Here is a 26,336-nt window from a genome sequence, read left to right on the forward strand (position 1 = left end):
GTTTCAGATAATACACTCTTTATCCTCCACACAGGCTATACTCAGCCATATTGATTAGGCTTCCTGCTCAATAAGAAAGGGATAAGCCTTATGACGGGGAGGTGTATCTGTTGAGATTCATTCACTGCCATCAGACAGCTGATAGGAGTGGTGATATTCCTCGTATAACTGTACTTCAATGTTTACATTTCTTTCAGTTTGCACAAGCAGAACTTGCACTGTTTACATTTGCACCGTTTATTATTAATATTGTTGCTGTATTTTTCACATGCTGCCGTTTAAAATGTTTATTTTGTATATTTGTAGTATATATTGTAGATTTTACATAGTTTGGCATTCTGAGGACAGCGAAGGAAGAATTTCATTGTACAGGGAAACATGTTTCCTTACTGTGCATATGACAATAAAACTTTGAATCAACATTTTCTTACAAAGTACTTCCCCATAACAGGTTGTTCTATATATCCTTATAGAAATGCTATTACTAAAATGCACGCACGCACGCACGCACGGAATGAAAAAAGATGATTGTTGTACAGATTTTTAAACTCATTTATGTAGCCAGTTCATTGTGATTATTATAATTGTATTTATTCATATGATTGCTTTCCCTTTTTCATTTGTACAAGTACTTTGGTCTCTAAAATGCCATAAAAGTCCAAAACCGAAATATATTCAGTGTAGAAGAAAAACCAGAAAACATTTACTTCTAATAAGCTGGAACAAGTGATTTTTTCTCATGTTTTTTTTTTTATTATTATTATTTTTTGTGCATTTTTAGGCCTTTATTGACAGGACAGCTGAAGAAATGAAAGGGGAGCGAGAGGGGGCAAAGGACCGCAGGTCGGAGTCGAACTCAGGCCCGCTGCGTCGAGGAGTAAACCTCTATATATGGGCGCCTGCTCTAACTGAGCTATCCAGGCGCCCAGTCTTATGTTTTCCTAAAAGATTACTTGAACATTTAATGAATGATGAAAATAGTTGCTGATTCATTTGTTGTCTATGACTTTTACTGGCAAATACCAACATGATTCAATCATTCAGCTCATTTAACAGTTTACTTAAAATTGTTGAAATATATGTTTATTCAATTGATTATTATAAATTATTCAAAGAAATATAATATATAGTATGAAATGAGGCTATGAATGATATACTGCATTGACAAAAGTCTGTGAAACATTCAGAACATAGAAAAATGAAACTGCAGAGTTTGGTGTATGTTCTACTGACGTGGAGATTTCTGAAGTCTGAGGAAAACTCCTTATGAGAAAACTGACTTTTAAAAGTCCACACGTTACAAGACATGACAGGTGAAGAGGGTACAGCAACATAAAACTTCCCCAGCTGATTACTACATTAAGACAATTCTTTGTATTACGAGTTTTATGATTTTTTTAATGTTTAAATATGCAAATGAGGCATTATCCAATGAAAACTTTTGGCGAATTTAGGAGAAATCTACAGGCACAAATAGACAAAGTGAGGTGAAATAAACACCTAAATGTCTATTTTGGATTCCCCCCGCCCCCTCCCAATAGTCTGAAAGAAGACATGTTATGGAAGCAAAATAGCCCAAAAAACTCAAAATTGAAAAATTATATATGTGATCACTCTATATCAGTAGCAAGGAGAAAGCTCCAAACTGATTACAGAGGAACAAATAAATAATGATAACTAGATGGAATTCTGCCCTTTTCCTAAAACTATTAGAAGTATGTATTATTGCCCAACAGAACTCTCCTATGATCCTTATCAAGAAACCCAATGTTAAATCAATTCAATTCTGGCAAAAAATATAGATTGTTTTTTCTAAGCTTAATCAGTCAATAGTCATTAAAGTATTAGTGGTTCATTATAAAGTTGTATCTAAATGACTGCAGGTCTGTAAAGCTTCTTTTAGAGACATTTTGGGTCAGATTTGATCCGGCCGGCGCCTGAGATCTTCTTAAGATGACCAGACACCAGAACACAGAACATGTTGCTAGGTCATAGATGCGGGACACAAACATGAATGTGGAATGTGAACACATGGCGGAGTCTGAGTATAAAAGATGCCTGCAGTTATATCTTTAAACTCCCTGCTGCTTGTACTTATCTGAACTCTGAAGCAAACTGAATTGCAGCCAGTCTGAGCACTTTGCCAGAAAAGACGCGATCAATACTGTTGGTTTGCAGGATTATGAAGAAATACGTGTTATCAGGGTTCTCCAGAATATACAATTTTACAAAGACCTTGTTGAAACCAGAAGCTCCAAAGTTTAAATCTACATAAATATCTCTTTATTTTTTTCACTTCCTTTTGTGTTCTTTAACTCTCTGAGGTCTGAAAGGAATTTTCACATATCTTCTTAAATGTACTGTTTTAAGGTATTTGCATATAACTGATCCCCGTGTGTTTCATATCAAAATGTTCAGAACAAACTCAGCTTTCCGTATAATGACGCCCTGACTTTTTCTATAGCTGAAACGTTGATGTTCGCTTTTTTAAATTCCTCAAATCTCTTTTGAAAACAAACCTTAACTTATGATGCGTTGTATGAATTGTTTTGGTGCTTGAAATGAGTTTGCAGGTTAAAAATAGTAAATAAATGTCTGAAATTAAATTTTGTAAAACCGCTTTTTAGGTAGGAGTTTTGTCAAAACATAGTTTTAACCCCCCGATGTAGCAAAGTACATGTAGATGTTTTAACCCTTGAACAGTTATTTTTACCTCTATTGGGGAGTGGGTTCTTTCATCTACCTCTTCTAAATATTCATCCCCTGCATCCCCCCCAAAATCTACACCTCTGGCTGCACACGAAATTTCTTCTTTCTTTTTAATGACGGGACAAAGTTTGGGTAATGAGCTGCCAGAACTTTTTCTGTTATTTTACAGATTTATTTCTTAGACAGTAGTTTTGATGCTCACATTGATTTTACATTCATTCGGCTTAGGTGCTGTCCAAAATGGCTTGGGTGTTGCACCTAAACCTCATAATGGCAGGGAAAACCCTGGACTGTATATTTGAACAAAAATTGTCCATAGAATGTGATTCACAGTCGTATTTCTGTTTATTTATATTTCAAATTGCATTATGGGACATTACTCTATGCTCCGACAACTAATGTAGTGAGCTATTAACAATGCCCTCATCTTAAAATTATTTAACAGCACTTGGATTAGCAAGACAAAAGTGCCAAAAAAATAAAGGCTATGTTCATACTTGCCGTCTTTTATTAAGCTGCCAGTGTCTGTTTTACATTTTAATCCTACGGAGTAAACCGTGTTTTCAAAAAAGTCGTGCACAGCAAAAATTGGAGTGTTGAAATTTCAGGGTTAAACATTTCCGAGTTGATTTTCACTCCCAGAGTGTAATTTTAACACATTCTGATTTAAATGGTGTTTAGTGTTGGAGTTATTTGACAGAGTTGATCTGGTCAGTGTTAACCCAACTCCGCAGAGATGTAATTAAGCTCCGCCCATCCATTTCACTTTTTCGGTTGGAGACAGAGGAGACAAGTCTGCGCCATTTTCTACTTCCCATGCAGTACTACACGGTAAGTGCAATTAACTCAAACTTACTGAAACAATTGTCAATTGATGCTGAGAATTTCAGTATGAACAATGAACCATCTACAGAGAATATATGCCTTACAAAACCGTGTTTGTTGCCAGGTCTGAACAGCAAATTTGTCCTGGTGATTAGCTAGCTAGCAGTGTGGTAAGCTAGCTAACAGTTTGTTACTTAAACCATCTCCAACTTTATCAAGGATGATTTAACAAAGGAAAAACAAAGCGTTATGTTTTTTTACTGTATAAATCTATAAAATCTTGTTTGAGGCTGGAGCTAACTTTCTTTTTAACCGTCTCTCCCCCCCCCCTTCACTTTGAACATCAAAGGGGCCGCAAAAAACATGTCCCAACATGCAGACGTGTTTCATGTGTTTAGTTGTCTGTGTGACCAGTGTACCACTGTATTTGGTGACCCATCAGATTCTATGACCTGCAGGGTTGGAAAAAGTATTCAGATCATTTACTTAAGTAAAAGTATAAGTATTACCAGTTAATTGTACTGAAATTACTAAGTTAAAGCTAAAGTACAAAATTAGCAGAAAATTGGGCTGTGACTGATATATTAAACATTTATTAAACATTTAAGTGCATCATTAAATACTGATGAGTCAACGCATAAGCAGCATTTTAATATCTCAGTCACAGCCCGATTGTCTGAAAATTAGTACTTTTTCCAACACTGCAGGTCACAGAATCTGATGGGTCACCAAAAATGGTATAACACTGTCGACTTAGCTTTAATTGTTACCGTTTTTCCTTTAAATGTTTATTTACTTTGTCAAACTTCCTTGCATGTCTCAGTCAAAATGCTGGTCCAGGTGAAGTACAGCCAACAGCAGAAATATGTGAAGTTGGATGAGGATGAAGGACGGTTTGACTTTATGCAATTCCATGAAAAAGGTTAGCATGGCTTAGGAAAAAGGTTTTAAACCACACCCATGTTCTTTTAAAAGCTTATTGTGCAAGCTCCTTAATGTTGTCGATTCTGATTTCTTTACATGCCTTTATCAGACTCTTTTATACGGTAAATGGGGTTAAATTGCTGAACATTTTCAGTTCTGTAATGTGTGCTTCATAGAGTGTAAAGTATAATATACACCGAAACAGTCAATAAAAAAGCCAATCATCAATTTTTAAATTTGGACTTAAGAGGGAATGGGTTATGTGAGGGAAAATGCTCTAGGTCTATTTAAGGATTATACAGTGGTGGATGTATGTATTTAACGTGAGCGTGTTATTGGTTGTGAGGCAAGAAACAGTGACTGACTGTCTGTTTGACTGACTTCAAAGGCACATTCAGTTTGACCTTACTATCTTTTCCAGTCATCGAGAGATTTTGCCTGCCACCTGATGCAAAAGTTATATACAAGGATGCAACAGGGACAGAAGTTGATGCAGAAATATTCAGTGACCTCGTTGGACAAGGCAATGTGGTGCTGACAGTATTCTCAGATCAGGGTGAGATATCAAGGCAGGTATAATAAAGCACTCTACACCTTACATAATATAATTATTTGCATTTTTTCTATTCCTTTAGAATTCTCTGATTTCTCCTTGTCTTCTGCTTCTGAGACGTCTGACTCAAGCTTCAGCTCAAGTGCATCAACTATAATCCTAGATGATGTCCCTAGCAAGAGACAAAGAATTGAGGATACACGTGATGCTGTGTCTGCTAAACAGGTTTCTTAATGCTTTCACATTTTTTCTGAGTCTCTAAAAAAGCTGTTTATCACCATGTTTTGTATTCTAATGTTTTTGTTTTTTATTAGTTGATTGAAACTGTGCTAAGAGGCAAGTCTGGGGGTGAAGAAGTACTACAGGAGTACCAAACAACAGAAACCCTAACAGACGCTGCAAGAAGAAAAATGGTTAACATCCTGGTGGCTCACATGATTGACAATCATGGGTATGTTTGTTTCACATTGTTTTTATTTGTGCCAAATAACTGCATGGCCATTGCATAAATGTACTAATTTAATATCTCCTCTCAGGCACCACCCCACTAAAGCAATCAGAGAAGATTATGCACGTGGGATAGTGATGTTGTTCCCTTCCCTCAAGGATCCATACTCCAAGAAGGGCTATGTAATAGGCATTATTATTGTTAACTCTTTCATGTCATGTTGTGACACAAAACTGTGTGGACGACATTGATATTTGAATTCCGTGAGATTTCTCATGAGCCTTATATGAAAACGCATTTCTTTTATTTTTTTCATTTCAGGAACACTTCTATTATGCTGCAAGCAGCACAGGATACATTTCTTGGCGTCTGAAAACAGTCCAGAGGAACATTCGTCGAGGATCTGCACTGCCACCAAATAGCCCAATTGACTTTTCTCCAGGGGGCCCAAATTTCCAAAGGACTGTTAATGTTGAAAGGCAGCTTGATGGTGATGCTTGCCAAGAGGCCATGTCTTTGCTCAACCATACCACAGACAATTCCCTGATTTTCCAGAAGATGAGAGAGACCTTTCAGCACCGTCAGAAGCTTGTTAATGACCCAGGCAGAAGTGTTGATATCCTCTCCAGCTTCCCAAGATTCCTGGATACAAAAGGATTGGTAAGTTTGGGATGAGATGTTTAGAATGGCTTGAAAATTGAAAGTATTTCCTGAAGTAGTAGTAGTAGTAGTAGTTTCATATCTTCTTTCTTAAAGGTGGACCAAGACTTCACTCTATTTGATGACGACACATCCTCCAGGCTTCTTCAGAAATGGGATTTGTTCTTCAAGCCAAAGGTCATAAAAGAGGCTCACCTCAACACCAGAGCTGCGTCGCTTGGTGCAGTCAGCAGAATGTCCCCCAGGAAGTGATCTTGATGAGGCAACAAGTGAGTTGTTTTTATTTTTTTATTTTAATAAATTTGCTATAATTGCAGTTAAACTATAACTGCAATAATATTTCATTTGTTTATTCTGTGTATCTCTGAACATTGAGCAGATTTTTGGGATAAATGTGACTAATAGATGGATAACGGTTTAAAACATTCTCATAATGCCTTCCTGTTCTCATTCAAACTTGAAAAGTATTAGTAGTATTTGAAGAGTTTTCAGGTAATTCTTGTGACTCTTTGTCCTCAGCCTACGACCAAGAAATGGCTTCCCTGTTGTTGCTGTTACATCTCCTTCCACCACCTCCAGGGGGACTGAAGTCTCCAAAAATGAGTGCATGTGATGCAGTTGAGAGACTTGTTGTCTTTCATAAGGTAATTATATTATTAAGGTGATTATAATAATTTGTCACGTCACCTTCTTAGCCATATATGTAAACGAGGGTTGTTAAAAAGTGGATGGAATTGTAATTAAGTCTTCATTCCCATCTTGCACTAGCCAATGAAAAGATGTTTGAATAATCACTTCTATAATGTAGTTTTCTCTGTGGCTGTACATTATTCTTGTCTAATTTTCAGTTTTCTGATCTCAACCCTAGTCATGCTGCAGTTTGGAGGAGCATCTCCGCAACCAGCAGGGTCGGCAGCTGTACCTCCTCGCTGTTGGGTGTCAGCAGAGCAAGATTGACAGCTTCTACATCACAATGGATAAGCGCCTCATCCCATGCAAGGCAAACCGCTCCCTCGGGGCATGTGATGAACTTTTCAAAGCACATTTTGTGTTTAATTTGTCTTACGGTGTGGCACTTGTGAATTTTTACACATTCCTGCAGACAACAGTGTATAACATTGATGTGGGGAAAATGAAGGAGTCACCCAGAATTAAAGACTTGAGAGCGAGACTGCTAAACCAGCCAGTAGCACTCTCACCCTGTGAGTAAGAAGCTATAACAATGTTGACCTGTTTCATGTGTCAGAAATTTTATCCCAGCAGTCAAGAGTTGATTTCACATTTAAGAGTTGAACATGGTTACTATCCTGGACCCAAGTTCAAATTGTTTTGAGGCTGTAGGCATCAGTTCCTAACATATACAGGTTTTCGGAAGCACCTTAATAGTGTTCATAGTAATGTTCAGCAAATTGCTCAAACTTCAACTGTTGCATGTTCATCTATTGAGCCAGTTGCAACTTCATCTCAGGCACATGCTTTGGAGGACAAATTTAATCCACAAAATCAATGTAGCTCTTCCAGTGTTTCTTCTGAGAGCAATGATTCAGGACTTACTAAAGATCCAACTAAAGAAATGTGTGCATCCATCGTGGCCAAATTACAGGGGAGTGGGATTTCCAACAGTTTGGTATCCTCAATTGTTGGAGATTTGGAAGAACTAACAAGTGAGATTCGCTCACAAGCAAAGCATACAGCTATTTCTGCTTTACCTATAACTGACCCCAACATATCTGTGATAAATGAATCTTTTGAAGATTATGAAAACCCCTTCACAAATCTAAATACAGAATGGAAACGAAATAAATACTTCCACCAAAAATGGGGAGTTGTCGAGCCAGTAGAAATAACACTGGGAGTGAGATATGACAACAGGCGAAATCAGAAATCCGGTACTTATGATCAAGTACCTGTGAAGGATACTTTTATATATGTGCCGATTTTAGAAACATTGAAGTTCATGTGCAGGAATCCAGACATTTGTGTTTTGCTAAAGACAGAGTGTAGATCAGAGCCTGATACTTATACTGACTTTTTTGATGGAAGTTATTTTAAAACCCACCCTTTGTTTACAGCTAATAGACATGCATTACAAATCCAACTATACTATGATGATTTTGAAACAGCCAATCCCCTTGGCTCCAAACATCGAATTCACAAAATTGGCTGTCTTTATTTTGTTGTAAGAAACTTGCCCCCAAAATTTAATTCGGTTTTGATGAACATTCATTTGGTAACACTTTTTCACGCACAAGTATGGTTTTGATGTTATACTAGAACCGTTGATAAATGATTTGAAAAAACTAGAAAGTCAAGGGCTAAGTCTTCCATTTTCAGATGAGCAGGTATATGGTACAATCTGTCAGATCACTGGAGATAATCTAGGGATGCACACAATTCTTGGTTTTAATGAGTCATTCAGTAGCCGTCATTTCTGTCGCCTTTGTTTGATTGAGAAGAATGATTGTCAAACGGTATACAGTGAGGATGATCCTAAGGTGATCCTTCGTGGGAAAGATATGTTTGAAATGCATTGCCAGTCTCTCCAGGAAAACCCACAATTGAAGTCACTTTATGGTTTGAAAAAAAGATCTACACTTAATTCACTGAAGTATTTCCATGTTTGTAATAACTATTCATTTGATATCATGCATGATCTTCTTGAGGGTGTGGTTCAGTATGAGATCAAATTGCTTTTTGGATATCTCACACTACACTTTATGTCAGAACAGGACTTGCTTTCCAGGATTTATGGTTTTGATTATGGATTTTTAGAACGAAAAAATCGTCCTACAAAGATTATTTTGGAGAGTGCTGGCAATGGCATTGGTTTGAATTCTATTCAGACATTGTGTCTTGTGAAAAACATCCCACTATTGTTTGGTGACATTATTCCTGCAGGAAACAAAAATTTGTTGTTTGTTTGTTGTTGTTACTGTTGTTACTTCAAATAATGAACATAGTTTTTTCACCTTCTCTCACTCTAGGTATGACAATATATTTAAAGCAGCCATATTATGCTCATTTTCAGGTTCATAATTGTATTTTAAGGTTGTACCAGAATAGGTTTACATGGTTTCATTTTCAAAAAACACCATATTTTAGTTGTACTGCAGTGCTCTCTCTCACTGCTGCAGATCCTCTTTTCAGCTGGTCTCTGTTTTAGCTACAGACTGAGACCTCTTTTCTTCTTCTTCTTCTGTACTATCTTTGATTGCACTTGCACATGCTCAGTAGCTCAGATGTAGATCATGTCAGCTAGCTAGCTCAATAGACAGTAAAAGAAAGGCTGTTTCTACAACTTTGGTCAGTTACAAGGCAGGATTAGCTAGGAGACTTCTAAATGAGGGCGCACATGGAAGTAGTTCTTTTGTAGATTATGGTGAACTTGTGTGTGTTGTAGCAGTGCTTTGCTATTGAGAACGAGGTAGCATGCTAGCGTTAGCATGCTAGCGTTAGCATTAGCATGCTAACGCTACGAGCTAATGGTTGCGGTTAGCCTGCTCGTTTCGGCTTGTGACGTCACAAGCCGTGCCGATTTTGAACAGCTCACCCAGAGACTGAAGGCAGGACACATTCAGAAACCGTATCTCACTCTAAACAGCATGGATGGATTTTTTTCAAAGTTTGTATGTGTGTGGAAACACCAGAGACACAACATAACACCCCAAATCCCAGAAAAAGTGATTTTTTCATAATATGGGCACTTTAACCCTTTAAGCGCCAAAGTCGCAAAATTGCGACATGACGGCGTACTGAATCAAACAGCTGTTTTCTCTGAATAGAGTGTTATATGTCATTCATACTCCCCTCCACTAGTTGGCAGACATCCCGTACTTAGACCTTAGCTCAGAAATACGTCATGCTTCAATGCAAAATGTTCGAGAAAATCCCATCCAAACGTGACTTTTTTTTGTCAAAAGCGACTAGCGACTTTTCTGGTGTTATTGGAGACTTTTGTGGTGTTTGGAGACTCGTGAAAGCACGTATCACTCAGCAGTTATGTGCTCAACGAGGAGCGGGTGCTGCCGTGAGCCCCTCCCCCGTCCAAAAGCACTCAGAGGCGGTCAGTCTCTCAGTAGCCATCGTGCAGCGAGCAGAGAGGCACACAGCACTCCGCGTCCAGCTTGCATTGAATCACGTATGCAGCGCCGTTCATGCCCTGGCTTACAGAGCGGGGTGTATATGTAAATGTTTCTTCACTCTTACACAAAATAATTAGGGACACGACGCGGTACTGAATCAAACTGTTGTTTTCTCCGAGAAAAAGTTATACGAGGAGCGGGTGCTGCCGTGAGCCCCTCCCCCGTCCAAAAGCCCTCACAGGCGGTCAGTGTCTCAGTAGCCTCGCGTGTCACAGCCTGCCGTCAGAGCAGAGAGGAGACACACAGCACTCCACGTCCAGGCTGCACATGAACAGCTTTCTGTTTACATGTATATGCTACTATATGGCACAGTAGTCATAATTTTGAACTGTTGGTTTTACCATATACAGTTTTCCTGTCCATTTGTTAGGCTTTGTGGTTGGGTGTCTCAATATTGTTCATATTGTCTCTGTACTGTATAATAATAATGATAATAATGAAGAAGAGAAGAAAAAAGAAAAGAAAAAGTGTCCTCCATTAGCGTGGTGGTGGGTAAAAAAACAAACAAAAAAAACCTAAATAACGCCTACTGTTTACATGAGTTTTGTGGTGTAGTAATAGTTCTAGTTTAGTTGGCTTACAATTTACTTTTTCCCTGTTCATTTGATATGTGGACAACATAACAAATGGATGGAGGGTGGTAAATCTGATGAAATAAGCTAAACTCTCTTCTAAAATATCAGGTATTTCATGGAAATTACATAATCCAATATGGCCGCCGCCATATGCGTCATAATATGCAAATTAGATGGGAAAATTTACTCCCGAGATAGACGTTAGGTCATTCTCAATATTTGTCTCATTAACACTTTGTCTCTATCTCAAACCACTTTCAAGCCAGAGCCTTCTGAAATGTAGGTGTCAAAATCTAGTATTTTTAAAAATAATACCCGGCGCCTAAAGGGTTAAAGCATTTGATTGTTGACCACCACAAACTATTTAAGCACTTGTATCCACATACAAACTTGATACCTAAGCATCATTTTATGATCCATTACCCATCTTCTATAAGGAAAATTGGCCCCTTATTATATACATGGTGTATGAGGTTTGAGGCCAAACACAAGCTGTTTAAAGATTGTTTTAAAAATTTCAAAAACATAACCAAATCGCTTGCTAAGAAGCATCAGATGGCCATTGCTTATCACTGGGAAACCTTCACCCTCAAACAAAATGAGTATGGGCCAATTAAATCTTTTCTCTTCAGAGATGAGAATGTCGTCAACTGTATTTTTTGTGTATCTCCAGTTTGTGTCCACTAATAGTGCTGTTTTTGCCACTGGCAGGCTCAGATTCTTATTCTAAAAGTCTGACTACCTTAAAGCTATAGTGCGTAATATCTGTCGCCCCCATGATGAATTCTAAGTAATGACAACAACACTGTCGGCGCATCCACATGATACAAGCCTTCTGTGATCGAGCACTGCCCCCACTCCTCCCTCACGCAGTTGCTAGTAGCCAAGGAGGACACAGAGGATTAAAAAAACATGATGACTCTTCAGAAGAGTTAATTATCTTCACTCAAGTTTCTGCGTGCGAAAGTCACCAGACAACACAATCTTCTGAACATTGTCATACTGAGAAATCCAGACAGAGTTGTGTGGAGCTGATTTTTATCATCAATTAGCTTTGTAAAAAACTCATTTGGCAATGGCTTGAATGTAATGGACGTTCATATAAGTTACGCACTAAAGGTTTAAGGTTTATGGCATTATGGATAGGCCTTGTTGTTAAAGAGAAAATGTATTTTGTTTAACCAGAAACAGCTCCGAAATCACCATCGCCAAACTTACCAGACTCCAGTTAAATAAAGAATACTTTTAGCGCGTAGAAGCCATGCTGTTTTTATTTTCTGCCGACTGCAGCAATCTTGCTTAATACTGGACCAATTTCAATAATTGCTGTTCCCATCAGTCACTTAGACACAAAAACATGTGCAAAGTTTCCCTTTAAGTGGAAATGACAGTCTTTACATTGTTATTTACTGAAAATTGTACAGCTCACCCCTGCAACAGGCCACTATAAACCAAAGCATTTGAATACTTGTACTAAATTGTACATGATCTTAGAATGATTACACAGCTTTGTTGAATACTCCATTCTGATTGGCCAATCAGGGCATTCTGCATCTATTCTAGTCTGTTATTTTCTTAAAAGCAGACTGTGGCTATGAACGCAGTTCAGGGTGATTAAACCAAACGTGGCATGTATAGAAATGATTTGGACTGACAAAACAGATTTTAAAAGGTCTATCACTGATGCATTTTAATGACAAGTACTGTATGTAAAAGTGCATTTTTGTCAGTGTCCTGCAGCCCCCTGTCGGGATTTCAACTCTACATTTTACCTTATTTGTTATCCTTTCTATTTCTTTTTCTAATTGTCTCTTATTCTAATTATTATTTGCGCACTGTTCTTTTAGGAAGTGCCTCAAGAGTGCCTCCACTGTACACATTGAATGGGCAAATAATAAATAAAAACGTAATTACTATAATGAGCCACGTAGAGCAGATCATATTTGTTTTACATTTCATTGCATCAGTGTCTAACTGTGTTAAACGTATAGAGGCTTAACTGGTAGACCTTGCCATTACACCGGTCTCTAATGAAGCGCTAATCAAGTGTGAGAGCTCTGAATAGGTCCAAATAAAAATTGCATATTCACATACTGTATGTATCCAGATTTTTTTTTGCGACGATTTCTAAAATCGATTCTTTTCCCTAGAATCAATATGTTTTTCTTAAAAATAATGCTCATCACATGTCAGTCAGTCAGTCAGACATTTATTTCATTTGTAAAAAACATAACATGGATTTTCTGCATCTTCTGCTTTCGCTCTGTTTTGCAAGAAACGGATATGATGTAGTCACCGGCAGTGGTACCATATAAACAGAAAATATTTAGGTGAATCATAAAAATAATAATAATATCAATTCTAGGAAAAAGAATTGATTTTAAAAATCAAATTAGTTTTTTTACATAGGAGAAGATGTGTGACTTTAGTTTAAATTATAACAGAGCAATCAGGCCCATGTCAGCCTTTTCTCTGCACGCTCCACAGAACACAAACGCATCGCTGTCATTCACATCATCTCGGGCTCCACAGCTAATGAGATTAAAAAGCCAATGCTCCACAGTCCGACTTCAGTCACTTCAACCTGAGACGGATGACATGTTTAACTCGCTTTAAAGTGTAATATTATATCTGGACACATAATCACTTTGTCAGGCTTTTAGTCTCAGGGTTCCCACCTCCATTATGGGATTATCAGCCATGCAGAAAATATAGACTTTTAAATGCTGTGTAAATGTTTTATTATTCATTTATCCCATAGCAGAAGATAATATCATCAGGTCATGGTTACAATGCGCAACATTTCTTAAAGGCAAAATATGTGTCAAAACATTCTGAATGAAGTATTGTGGTGTTGCAGAGACAAATCCTATGCTACAGACTAAAATAAATAATCTTTGTTTGGTACAGATCCTCGTAAAAATCACACTGTAATCATTTCAATTTTTAAAATTTTGATATTTTTCAATGGAAATGAGAATACTGATACAAAAAGAATCATTCCCTCCAATATCGTGGATCACATTGCAATCACAGTATCAGTCAAAATAACTGCAATTAGATAGATTTCTTCATATTGTGCAGCCCTACACTGTTAGAAAAGCACATAGAAATACGGGCTAATATACTGTGTTAATATGAAGGAATTTTCTGTAATGATTTTTTACAGGTGTTTTTTCCATATTTTGTTTTTGGATTAATAGAAATGTCCGTTTGAAGGTACAGAGGAATTTTTCTGTTTTTGGATTAACAGAAATGTCTGTAAAGTTAACAATAAAAGGTACTGGTTATTTTCTGCCAGGACATTATCCGTTTTTCCACGGATTCTTTTCTTACAGTGTACACCCCGCCCAAAATCTACACCTATGTCTTTAAACATACGTGATTGGACAAACAGGACGACCATGCCAAAACCAATGATCAATGTTTCATTTCTATAATCTGTCTGAAAGAGCAGTCAGAAAGGCTTATCATGGGATTACATGTGATAAGTGAGTGGGATCAACACACGCAGCAGCAGCTGGCCCTAAATCTGCCTGATACCAGTTTAACTTCTGGATGAGGTGATGTCCTGACCATGGACTAATCTCGTTTGGAGTTTCGACTCTCGGCAAACTGTTACAGTAAGCGCTCATCAGACAGCATTTAACGCCTGTCGATACTATACAATCTGTTGTCTGAGCGGACAGTGTTAACGCTGTGACTTTTTTGACATACTATACTATATTTTGACTTTTTTCAACATACTATACTATGATTTTTTTATAACTTATTTTTATTAAAACTTTTTAATTTAAATAAGTGTCGAATTTCTTTCAAAATCTTTTTCATTTAACTAAACATCTACAGTTGTGTAGAGAAGCATGTGCAGTTAAAAAATATTACATTAAAATGATTTTTCATAAAAATGTGACAGATGCACTCCGGCAAAATTGACTTGATGAATGTTGTATATAATACATGGAAATATAATTACACATATGCATGCATTCAGTACCTATAAAAAGATTTCTTTGTGCATTTATGTATTGAACAAGGAATTAGAAAAAAAAAATTGAACTATTGCAATAATCTGAAGGATGGATTTTACACTTTCATTTTTCCCTTTGATATAATGCTAATAAAAGCAACTTGATGACAGCTTGATGACAGCTGATGTCATCAAGTTGCTTTTAATGTGCAGATGCAACACATCTGCACATTAAACAGCTCAAGTGGAGCTTGATTCAAAATTACTTTTTCTTTTTCAACTACTTTTCATTCATACGTATGACAGTAAAGACAAAAGCCTCAAGATGAATATAAGACAATATTTTTCAGAAGCCCCACAAATGCCTCACTTTTAGTACATAAAAACAATCACATTTTAGTCTTTTCAAAGTAGCCCAATATACATTTTAAACTAGTGAAATAGTTCTCCACTTACCCTGCTTGTCTTTTTTATCAGTTGCATCTTTTCCCCTTTAAACCTTGCTCTAATATGTTGGAATATGTCCACGAGAATATTTCACACTTTCTGTGTGAAGTTATGCTGAATAAGTAGAAATACTCCATGGGATACTAATGGCTTGTCTCCGGCAGCTGACTCCAGGTATTCCTGACAATCGGTTGAGCTAAACAACTAACCCTAACCCTAACACAATAAAAGGCTGTTGCTTAATAATAATAATAATAATAATAATGATAATAATATTAATAATAATGGTCTCTGTTGCCTTGCAAACAGGGAGAGTTTCTCTGTGGACGGCAGCTCAGCACAGTGGCCCTGCAGCGGGCTATGGCCCAGATATATTCCCTCCCTGATTGATTACTTTAGGCCTAGGGGGTTCAAAGCCGGTCATGAACAATTTCTGGATGTGAGGAATCTCTTTTTGCCCTCAGTTGACCCGCTGCCCTGCGCCAGATGTCCCCGGCTGCTCGCCGTTACCTGCGGAGGACACATTAGTTGTTGACCCTTTTACCCACTAAGCTCGGGGAAGCAACAGAAGGCTTTCCCATCGCCGGAGGTTAAAGTTTGAGAGGATTATCCCAGCACTTTGGAATGAAGTGCAGGAATCTATTCTTAAATACTGCTCTTCTTTTTTTACCTTCATTCATTTGAAATGCTTCTCATGCAAAGCTCCAGAAGTGATGGATTACTCTTTATCTCGGTAGATCTACACACATTCACTGAGTGCTTGCAAGAGAATCCAGTCTCACTTATTACTACGAGTCGCCGTGTTCACAGTACACGAGCAGTCATTTGCCATTAGCCTGATTCTGTAACTAAGTGGGTATTAGAGTACAAATGCTGGGTAATTAAACTGTGCACATTCACCTGCCTCAGCAACACATTCACATTCCCGTGTCAAAAAGCGATGCTTGGCCAGGTGCCTTTAGCGTTTGTTACTGATGCAAAAAGTCTCCTTTAGCGTCATATTTAGAAGCTCTGGGTCGGGACTCTTTGTGTCACTATGTGAAGCTCTCAGGACTCGCGTCTAGCCCTTTGGCGTCATTTGAGACGCGTTTGGTCGGGACTCTTGGCGTCACTTTTTGACGCTCTGGATTGGGATGTACGTTTAACTGACATGCGGCACAAGAACAGAATAGTTAGGTTTAGGAAAAGATCGTGGGTGGGGTTACAAAATATACATTTCATTGACACGCGGGACAAGAACGGAACATGGACCCTGGTCTCCTGGGTGAAAGTCCTGTGTTGTTTGACCCATCCACCACTCCAACCAACCTCCTTGCGTGGATTTTAGGTCTTTCATATGACTCACTACCGTTTTCGCTCTTCATACCACGTTATCTTACTGCAACGCAGTCAAGCTGCTGCTCTGCCCGGTGCGTTCAATACAGACGCTGAAGGGTGATTTTTGCGTCGGTATCTGACGCTGAGAGCCACTGACCACGCGTCTGTATTTAAGTTGGGGGTGAGAACTGTTTGACCTCAGCAAGTCAACCAGTGGTGCCAACTACCCAGTGTCAGAGGGGTATGCAGCAACAATTTTGGCAGTGAGTGAGTGGCTTTCCATCTCTGTCTGCACTATTTTTCCCCAAAAAAGGACACAGTGAATAGGTTGGTCAACAGAACTTCAAACCATACTCGACATTTAGTTTTGTGTGGTCTAACTAATAGAACTCCTACCTGATGTCATCACTGGTCTCATCTCTACGTGATGTCATCACTGGTCTCATCTCTACGTGATGCCATCACTGGTCTCATCTCTACCTGATGTCATCACTGGTCTCATCTCTACCTGATGTCATCACTGGTCTCATCTCTACCTGATGTCATCACTGGTCTCATCTCTACGTGATGCCATCGCCGACCTCTTGTCTGTCTCATTCACTCCTTGCCTGTGTTCTTCTCCACTAAGACATATTGTCAAACAAACATTATGTAATACATTTTTCATTAGTTTTTCCATATTAATAATATTAAGAAATGAATCTGTTGGTATCAAGTGGCTCCCCCTACACTTCCACCTAATGTTAGACCTACGTGTTGCCTTCCCCTGTCTTTCCTGATCCACCATCCTCACACCTGAATGAAATGAACTCAATGTTAAATATGGCAGCCTAAATTCAATTCTTATCAGCCTAGTGATGGCACCAGATAAGACAACTATTATGCAGTAAGGTTGTGCTGCTGTTGAAATTACATTCACATTTTGTATTTTAAATATTATATATATATATATATATATATTTTTTTTTTTCCCATATTTATTTGTTTTTCTTCTTGTCATGTATTGTGCATGCTACCTTATATTTACCAGTTGTTATTTGACCTTAATAAAACTGAGATATGTCATGCATAGGATTGGTACCATAGGGTTTACCCAAAATCTAAATGTCGCTATCAGCAACATTGGTTTGCATTAAGTTAGCAAACACTAGCCTGTTAACATGGATATTTGCAAGCCTCCAAGTTTGGTAGCAAATCTATGCATGATTCCATGGTAAACCAGAGTTATTGCATTAGTTATATTTTCCAGATTCTTGTCATTTATTGTACATGCTACCTTATATTGACCAGTTTTCAGCTCAGCAACCTCGTTTTTGCAGATTCTAAGCTAGCTGTAAACCCCCATTTGGCTGCTACATTCCCAGTGTTAGCAAATGCTAGCTAGTCTGTTAACATGAATATTTGCAAGCCTCCAAGCACAGATGTCACACTCTAAATCCTACCTGTTGCCTCTCACCATCCACTTATTTAACTGCTGTCACATCCCTTAACATGTCATCTCCTTTTCCCTCTTTCTTTTTCTATTTTTCGCCCCAACAGCTGTTTTGCTTTGTTCTTTTACTTCACTACTCGTACCTGCTTGCTCTGCGCTCACGGCGCCCGGCCGATATTTCCTGCCACTATCCTCGGGCCGGGCTGGGCCCTTGAACAAGCATTTGTGTTTTTTAATCATTACTTTATTAGCCTAATTTGGTGGGGAGAAAGCTATGGCTCTCCAGTTTCTCCCGTAGTTCTGGGTGTATGTCCTGCACTGACTTGAGTGTGAGGTAAACTGTGTCTTCGATAATTGCGCAACCAGGCCAGATTGTTTCAGATATCTCACGAGTCCTTTAGCAGCAGATATGGTCTCGCCTATACCTGACGGATTGTTGGCCAGTGTGTCAGCATGCAGACCATGGCGAAGGACAGTATTAATTAGGTGATCGAGACAAGAAAGTCTCCTATATGGTTCCAGGGCTTTGATTATCTTGCTGCCTTGATCTGTTACCAACACTATTCGGCTGAGGGAGCTAGGGTTGAGTTGTTGTTTTTTTACGTTTCTTCATTGGGATCCATTTGCGATCCATTCCATTCTGAATAAACAAAAAACGCAGTTTACATGCTTCATCCTTGTTGCATTATTTCATTAAGATAATTCTAAACATTTTTCTGTAGTTCAAACAACTCTGAATTGTAGTTGAGAATGTCAGTTGTAACTGCCCACATATTAAAAAATTGTCGGGTTTAAAATCGGGCTCGGGCTCATAATTCCAGGTAATGTGTCGGGCCGGACCGGGCTCTGACACAACGTGCACAGGCTCGGGTAGGGTCAGGCTTGACTTTTTGGGCCCAATCTAAGTTTTACTCTGTACTACATTTAACAGAATATTTGGCGAACGATGATACATAGCGTGATGACATTCAAACCCCAGATGCTGCTGTTCGGACGCATCACACAATTCAGAGGCATATCACGTATTTAAAGATTGTAAAAAATGATTATTTTGCAATTCATGGCACGTTTTTTATTATTATTTTTTTATGCGTTCTGCAGAGAAGGGAGACTGGCGTTGGTCACGGTTTGGAATGAAAGGGAGAAAACAGGACAGAGTAACACGGCGGATATCGCTCATATACATTTTTCTTTTTCTTGACGACGTAGTTAAGGCGGCAGGCGTGTGTTGCTTAGGCGGCCGCCTTAGCTGCAAAGTGCTGCGGGAAACCCGGACACGCATCAGGCCTGGTGAACATTTAAGTATTTACGTATCAAAAATGGCTCGCTGGCGCGAAAACATGGTACACATATGTATCATGTAAAGACATAAAAAAAAGCTCAATGGAGCAATGTCCTAAACCCAACAGGAAGTCGGCCATTTTTAATTGATTGTACGAAATTAGTGCGATTTTGGCCATTTCCACATGGCGTACTTTAACGAACTCCTCCTAGAGATTTCATCCGATCGCTTCAAATTTGGTCTGTACAATCTTAAGACCTTAAAGATGAAAAGTTATTAAAAGCTTGAGTTTTCGTCCAACGGTGTGGGCGTGGCAGCCATTTTGAGCATTTATCAATGAACGAAGAAGTTGTTGTAACTTGAGTGTACATTGTCCAATTTGGTTGAAATTTCTCACGATTGACAAGGATCCAGGCCTGAGGACATCTTTAGGCAAAAATTTACTTTTGGTTATAGCGCCTCCTGCTGGCAACAGGAAATCAGCCTTATATGACAAACATCATAATTTACATGAAACTTATAATGTGTGGTCCACATGTGATACTGAGCCACCTATACTTTAACCATGACCATGTACTCAGGCCACGCCCCCTTTTATAACTTTTGAACGGTTCAGCAGAGAGTTCTTTTTTGATTGGTGATGGTGTGGCCGGCCCCCTATGCTTCAGCCACGCCCCCTTTCATAACTAATGACCTGTTTGATGTTGAGTATTGCGTGAGGTATCACTGAACTCAGTAGAGAGTTCCCTTTTCATTGGTGACGGTTTGCCCTGCTATACTTGGTACATTTAAAATACATAATTTCCAACGCCGCACACTCCACAAATGTGCGCAAATGCGCGGCCACATGGAGCGGCGTCCGCCAGTAACCCCAACGCGTGCAGAGGAGCGAGGGCCCGTCCAACGCAATTTTATTATTATTTTTTTTTTATGTTTTGTATCAAAATATTGGGTTCGCAAACTGCAGCTGTTGTCACAAACAATTCATCCGAGCTGAGCTTATAAAGAAGGCACTGCTGAGATGGATGACAAGGTTTCTCCTGAGACACACAGAATTTAATTCCACATTGTAAGCAATTGCTGTTAATTTACAGCCACTTTTCAACACTAATTTACTGTATTTATGTAATACAGATTTGTACTGTAGTTAGCAATGCATTGTGGGGTGGTCCATCTGAAGAGAGAGCACAAATACCCATAACAGTATGCTAATGTTTTAAATTGCAGTACACTACAGTATTTGTGGGAAAATGGCCATTTTTTTCAGAGGTGGACTCATTTCGTAACATATCAGAGGACGCACTTTGGAGGACATGCCATCTGCAGCATTCGTGTGTGCATCTACAAATTAGACGGTAACATTAATCTTATTTTTCTCCTCAGTAACGTCACTTCATTCATATTCATAGTTTGCATGACCAAATATAATGTTTGAAATCAAACTGATGTTTAGCAAGCTGTCTAGAAAAGTTGAATTGACATGAATGTGTGATGTCACTTATCAATGATAAGTTATCATTGAGGCTGAGATTTGAAGGTTAGCTTGGACAGTTGGCCTATGTTTTTGCGTGACTTGTCAACGGTGTTTTATCAAATGCTAACCGTTTCGGGTCATCTCTAAATTTTGGATTGGTAGTGGGTAGCTAGCTAGCCAGATAACGTTAGCTGATAGCCTTGCGCCCCTTGTTAATAGCTGCAAATGCCGATTGACGGTTGAATTGTGATGGGCTAATTTCAATCAGAAAGGTGGTTAACTTGGAAACTAACTAACGTTAACTGAGAAAAGAGTGACTAGGGTTAGTGGGCTAATTTTGAATGTTGATGAAAGGGAATTGATAATCTGTAGTAAAGGTCTGGTAACGTTAATTGCATAACGCTAGGCAACTTTGTTTTTCCCGCATTGGCAGCAAAAATGTTCCCCTGTCAAGTCTGTGGTCATAACTGTGCCACGATATTGGCTTATGTAAGGCACACGAGAATTAACAAAAATACACCTAATTTAACTTTTAAATGTGTTTGCCAGATTGCGGTTGGATTTTTCAAAACTTTTCAACTTTTAAGTGTCACACTTATAGACATAAAGACAAATATGTGGTTAAGGAAACTATGAGGAAACGATGCCTACTTATTTTACTTTGAGGATACACAAACTATCTTACTATGTCTTTATTTGTTCCCTATAGGTGTCTGCTACCGCGGCTGATATTGAGACAACCCTCAATCTACCTGCAAATCCTCGCCTGATACTGCCTGGTATGCATTTTATTGATAGACCTTATATATCAGGTCAACCATTGTTCTTTAGTTTACAGATGTTACGCAAGTAAGATGCATTCTGATGTTGCTATTACTTGAAGTTTCAGGTGGAACAAGGCAAGTCATGACTGAACGCTGGATGATCACCCTTGATGGCCGTGTCATATCTGAGGGCATCACACCAACCTTTTTGACAGGACTTGCTGCTGTGTTTGCGATGTACTATATCTTCGACCTTCAGTATCAAGAAGAGGCGGCCTGCACTCTGGAATTCATTCAGAGGTAAGACTCCATTTTCCTTGATGTTATTATAGATTTTTATTTTTTGGACAATTGCAATTCTTGACACCTGATAACCACAAATCATTACTTTTCAAACTTAAAGATATATTTTGGATTTTCTAACATAAAGATGGTATTAGTTACTTACTGGTATTGACACAGACAAAAACTCAGGCACGCAGTCCTTTAATCAGAAATCTTCCTGCCAGCTGTTCATTTATTAAAACAATTAGTAGCAGAACATGGGGTCAGGTAACAAAAACATTTCAATAGGGATGCACGATATTGGATTTTGGCTGATATTCGATATGCCGATATTTTCGAACTAATTTTGGCCGATGCCTATACTAACGTATATACACATTTTCCTCCTGATATATGTACACTTTAATTTTACTGAAGAGAAATCCAAGTATCTCTCCTGTACTACCTTTACCTTATTACACTCATGTGTTGTAGATAAGGCAATACACAAGACAAACAACATTTGATTCTACCATAAATGTATCATTTTACAAATGTAGACAGACATTCACCCCTGAAAAATAGTTCAATTATTTCACTTGGAGGAGCATAAATGATATGCCAGTGCCACATTTTATTTTTAAGTTCAGACTTCAAACTTCAGTCCTTAGGAATAAAATAAATATAAATACATTTTCAAATAAAAAATGTACATCATCTCTTACTTGAACAGGTATGCCAAATGCCTTACATCAGAGGCAACGCTAAACAGCCGTTGACTGTCAACACGTAGCACGACATGCACTCATTCTCTTTCTATTTTCCATTTCACAAAAATATTATCAAATGCAGATGCAACTGCAGCTGACGTGTGAGAACCGGAGCATTCCTGTGAGTGTAGGTCGAACAGCTTTTTTAAGGGTGAAGTCTTTGTCTATCCACTGGGCAGTGAGGCTCAACATGCTAACAGGACTCACGCTTGATGTCCAAATGTCTATGGTAGTGCCGGCGAGGAGCTTTTCAATGTGACTGGCGACAACACTCTGGAGTTCAGGTAAGGCCACATCAGAAAAGTAGCACTGGTGTTATGTGCCTTCTGGTTTTTCCACCTACTGGTTTCCGAGCCTGTCCAGATGCCATCAACCAAGATCAACCTACTCACGTCAACAGATTCGCTACATATTCATAAACATTTTACTGGCCTTTGCATGTCACAACTCAAATAACAACTACGCCCTACTTTACTATAACATTGTACAGCGGGAAAAATGTGTTTTAAAAGTAATTAGGATGATCCTTGTTGCGCTGGATTCGAACCTTCCTCAGCAAAAATAAAAACATACAAGTCCACTTCACTGTCCACTACACTATCACGCTAATCACATCAGTCTCCTGGACATGACTTTGTTTTTTCTTTTTTCTCAGTAGGCCATGAATCACTGTTTATCTGAGTAGTCCGAAACAACAGGTTACCTTGATTTAGGCTTAAAAACATAACTCTATTATGCACTTCAACCTTCTGCTACACGTCTGCGCTATCGTGTACAAGGATTTGTCATAAATTATAGCAGGCAGCACACAGATTCTGAAACAATGGGTCTAAAACAACTGGTTACCCTGGGCTGGAAACGCGTGATCTCTGAGGCTCTCAAACAGCTAGGCTACAATAACAAGTAACATATTTACGACGGAAGACAAGTGGAGAAAAATATTTAACCAATATAAAGATTTGAAACCCCTGCTTTTCTTTAAGACACTAAACCTTACCATGTTCGCCAATATTCCCACACACCGTATTCCAACTTCATTTATCTAGCAATCACGTAAGCACACGGAGCTTGTTCTGAATTGGTTTGAAACAACTTGCAACGGTGCACTCTTAAGACGAGTGTTGAAAACAACGTTCACCTTTCATCTTACACCAATTTCAAAACTGATCTTCTGATATCTGGGTGCATAGGTGACATAGCCTAATGTAGCCTATAGGCTACAACGAAAACAATTCAAAGGTTGGGCGCAAACTATTTAAAACATTTTTAAACAGAACTTTGTATTGTAGGGGTTTCACATACTTAGTTATCTTCCGTCGTAGCATAACGTTGTAGGCTATTGGAAACGTAAATGTAGGCATTTGAGCCATGTCAATAGAAATATTGCTTCTTTTCATAAATCCAAGGAACTTGTTATTGTAGCCTAGCTGTTTGAGAGCCTCAGAGATCACACGTTTCCAGCCCAGGGTAACCAGTTGTTTTAGACCCATTGTTTCAGAATCTGTGTGCTGCCTGCTATAATTTATGACAAATCCTTGTACACGGATAGCGCAGAGGTGTAGCAGAAGGTTGGAGTGCATGATATAGTTATGTTTTTAAGCTTAAATCAAGGTAACCTGTTGTTTCGGACTACTCAGATAAACAGTGATTCATGGCCTACTGAGAAAAAAGAAAAAACAAAGTCATGTCCAGAAGACTGATGTGATTAGCGTGATAGTGTAGTGGACAGTGAAGTGGACTCGTATGTTATTTTTGCTGAGGAAGGTTCGAATCCAGCGCGACAAGGATCATCCTAATTACTTTTAAAACACATTTTTCCCGCTGTACAATGTTATAGTAATTAGGTAATAGTAAGTAGGGCTCAGATATTCAGTTCAGTGTAGTTTTTATTTGAGTTGCGACATGCAAAGGCCAGTAAAATGTTTATGAATATGTAGCAAATCTGTTGACGTGGGTAGGTTGCTAGGTTTACACGGCATCTGGACAGGCTCGGAAACCAGTAGGTGGAAAAACCAGAAGGCACATAACACCGGCTAGGCATAGCATACCGCAGCTCCACCACGCTAAACGGCTGGTTATCAAGAGCAATACATTCAATGATTTTGTCGTTAAGCTCTTTTACCTTTGGGTGGTCGCTGCTGTATTTTCTAGCTTTGTCAAAGGACTGAAGTAGAGGCTGCTGATGGGTTTTTGCCGACGTTTTTTCCTTCTTACTTTTCAAAGACTCGGTGCTGCTCAGGATGAAGGCTCTTAAAGTGCCCATATTATGAAAAAATCACTTTTTCTGGGATTTGGGGTGTTATTTTGTGTCTCTGGTGCTTCCACACACATACAAACTTTGAAAAAAATCCATCCATGCTGTTTAGAGTGAGATACGGTTTCTGAATGTGTCCTGTCTTCAGTCTCTGGGTGAGCTGTTCAAAATCGGCACGGCTTGTGACGTCACAAGCCGAAACGAGCAGGCTAACCGCAACCATTAGCTCGTAGCGTTAGCATGCTAACGCTATGGCTAACGCTAGCATGCTAACGCTAGCATGCTACCTCGTTCTCAATAGCAAAGCACTGCTACAACACACACAAGTTCACCATAATCTACAAAAGAACTACTTACATGTGCGCCCTCATTTAGAAGTCTCCCAGCTAATCCTGCCTTGTAACTGACCGAAGTTGTAGAAACAGCCTTTCTTTTACTGTCTATGGAGCTAGCTAGCTGACATGATCTACATCTGAGCTACTGGGCATGTGCAGTGCAATCAAAGATAGTACAGAAGAAGAAGAAGAAGAAAAGAGGTCTCACTCTGTAGCTAAAACAGAGACCAGCTGAAAAGAGGATCTGCAGCAGTGAGAGAGAGCACTGCAGTACAACAAAAATATGGTGTTTTTTGAAAATTAAACCATGTAAACTTATTCTGGTACAACCTTAAAATACAATTATGAACCTGAAAATGAGCATAATATGGCTGCTTTAAGATGCGTAATCATATTTGTAGTGTGGAACGAGTGTTGTTTTACGCCTCCTTGCATCACTTGTGCTTTACAAGTACTGCAAATAGCAAGTTTGTTATCTGTTTTACATATCTCGAAATACCTCCACACAGCCGACATGTTGGAAGTTTAAGTAGCTGGTGCTCATGCTACGTTCACGGCCGTCATGTGTGCATAGTAAACAAGCCACCCTATCGGCAAGGCTCAGCGGCAGAAATATTCATATCGCGGTACCGTATCAACAGAAAATATTTGGGTCAATCATTGGTAAAAAAGGTTACTAAGTTGGTAGAGTCCACTTCAAGTTTGGTAAAATAAATAACTTATAATAACTTGTGTATCAGTTTTTTTTCTCTCGTTTGGTCAGAGGCAGTCTGACATTTGGTTACTAAAAAATCTCTTTTGGTTAGTTTCTCTGGGTCATCCAAGTTTTCAGTTGCTTTTTAGAGAAGCAGTATTTATTTTTGACACTTCCTTCTTTTAAATAAAATTGATTTATAGTCTTTCTAAGTTGTTTATTGCCTATTTTATATAATTAATCACAATAACGCAGATTTCTGTAGCCTACAAAACAATAAGGTTCTAATGTTATTAAAAAAAAATTATTTTAAATATAAATTTGCTTATTTTATTATCAATTATGCCTGCCTACATTGAAAAGTGGGAATTTAAAGTAATCTACTGGCAACCCCCTAACCAGAATGTTACTGTAAATTCAAATAATCACACAAATATACTGCATTTTAATTTTTTACTATGGAATCATATAGTATGTAGAAATACAGTGTATTGCAG

General features: G+C 38.6%; 2 protein-coding genes and 1 long non-coding RNA gene across 10 annotated transcripts in view; 1 reads left to right on the top strand and 2 right to left on the bottom strand.

The window, feature by feature from the left end:
* Positions 1–26,336, bottom strand: part of thrb (thyroid hormone receptor beta) — a 194,701-nt gene that overhangs the window by 17,873 nt on the left and 150,492 nt on the right. The gene's annotated exons all lie outside the window — the stretch shown is intronic.
* LOC116035515 lies at positions 3,463–9,131 on the top strand. 6 transcript variants are annotated; one of them, XR_004101390.2, is made up of 6 exons: positions 3,463–4,456; positions 5,094–5,236; positions 5,326–5,462; positions 5,548–6,388; positions 6,639–6,763; positions 6,988–9,131. XR_004101390.2 is itself a non-coding variant. In XM_031278606.2 (5 exons), the coding sequence occupies exons 1-5, from the start codon at positions 4,255–4,257 to the stop codon at positions 5,708–5,710; spliced, it is 780 nt and encodes a 259-aa protein (XP_031134466.1). In that variant the 5' UTR covers positions 4,046–4,254; the 3' UTR covers positions 5,711–5,725. The 6 variants fall into 6 exon arrangements, 1 of the variants encoding a protein (XP_031134466.1); XR_004895372.1 differs by having other exon boundaries at positions 3,463–5,014; positions 6,988–9,130; XR_004895371.1 differs by lacking the exon at positions 3,463–4,456 and having other exon boundaries at positions 4,678–5,236; positions 5,548–6,119; positions 6,216–6,388; positions 6,988–9,129.
* Positions 6,931–24,734, bottom strand: LOC118493416. The gene is made up of 3 exons (XR_004895373.1): positions 24,722–24,734; positions 23,303–23,305; positions 6,931–7,011 (listed from the first exon to the last, which is right to left on the bottom strand). It is a non-coding gene; the product is annotated as an uncharacterized LOC118493416 (long non-coding RNA).

The sequence above is a fragment of the Sander lucioperca genome, chromosome 16 (assembly GCF_008315115.2).
Source record: "Sander lucioperca isolate FBNREF2018 chromosome 16, SLUC_FBN_1.2, whole genome shotgun sequence".
NCBI lineage: Eukaryota > Metazoa > Chordata > Actinopteri > Perciformes > Percidae > Sander > Sander lucioperca.

Bases quoted from the DNA above. Each gene is read 5' to 3' on its own strand.
- LOC116035515 (XM_031278606.2), top strand. From the start codon at position 4,255: ATGGGTCACCAAAAATGGTATAACACTGTCGACTTAGCTTTAATTGTT. The intron at 5,015-5,093 runs GTGAGATATCAA...CTATTCCTTTAG, and splicing joins GACAGTATTCTCAGATCAGG to AATTCTCTGATTTCTCCTTG. The intron at 5,463-5,547 runs GTATGTTTGTTT...ATCTCCTCTCAG, and splicing joins CACATGATTGACAATCATGG to GCACCACCCCACTAAAGCAA.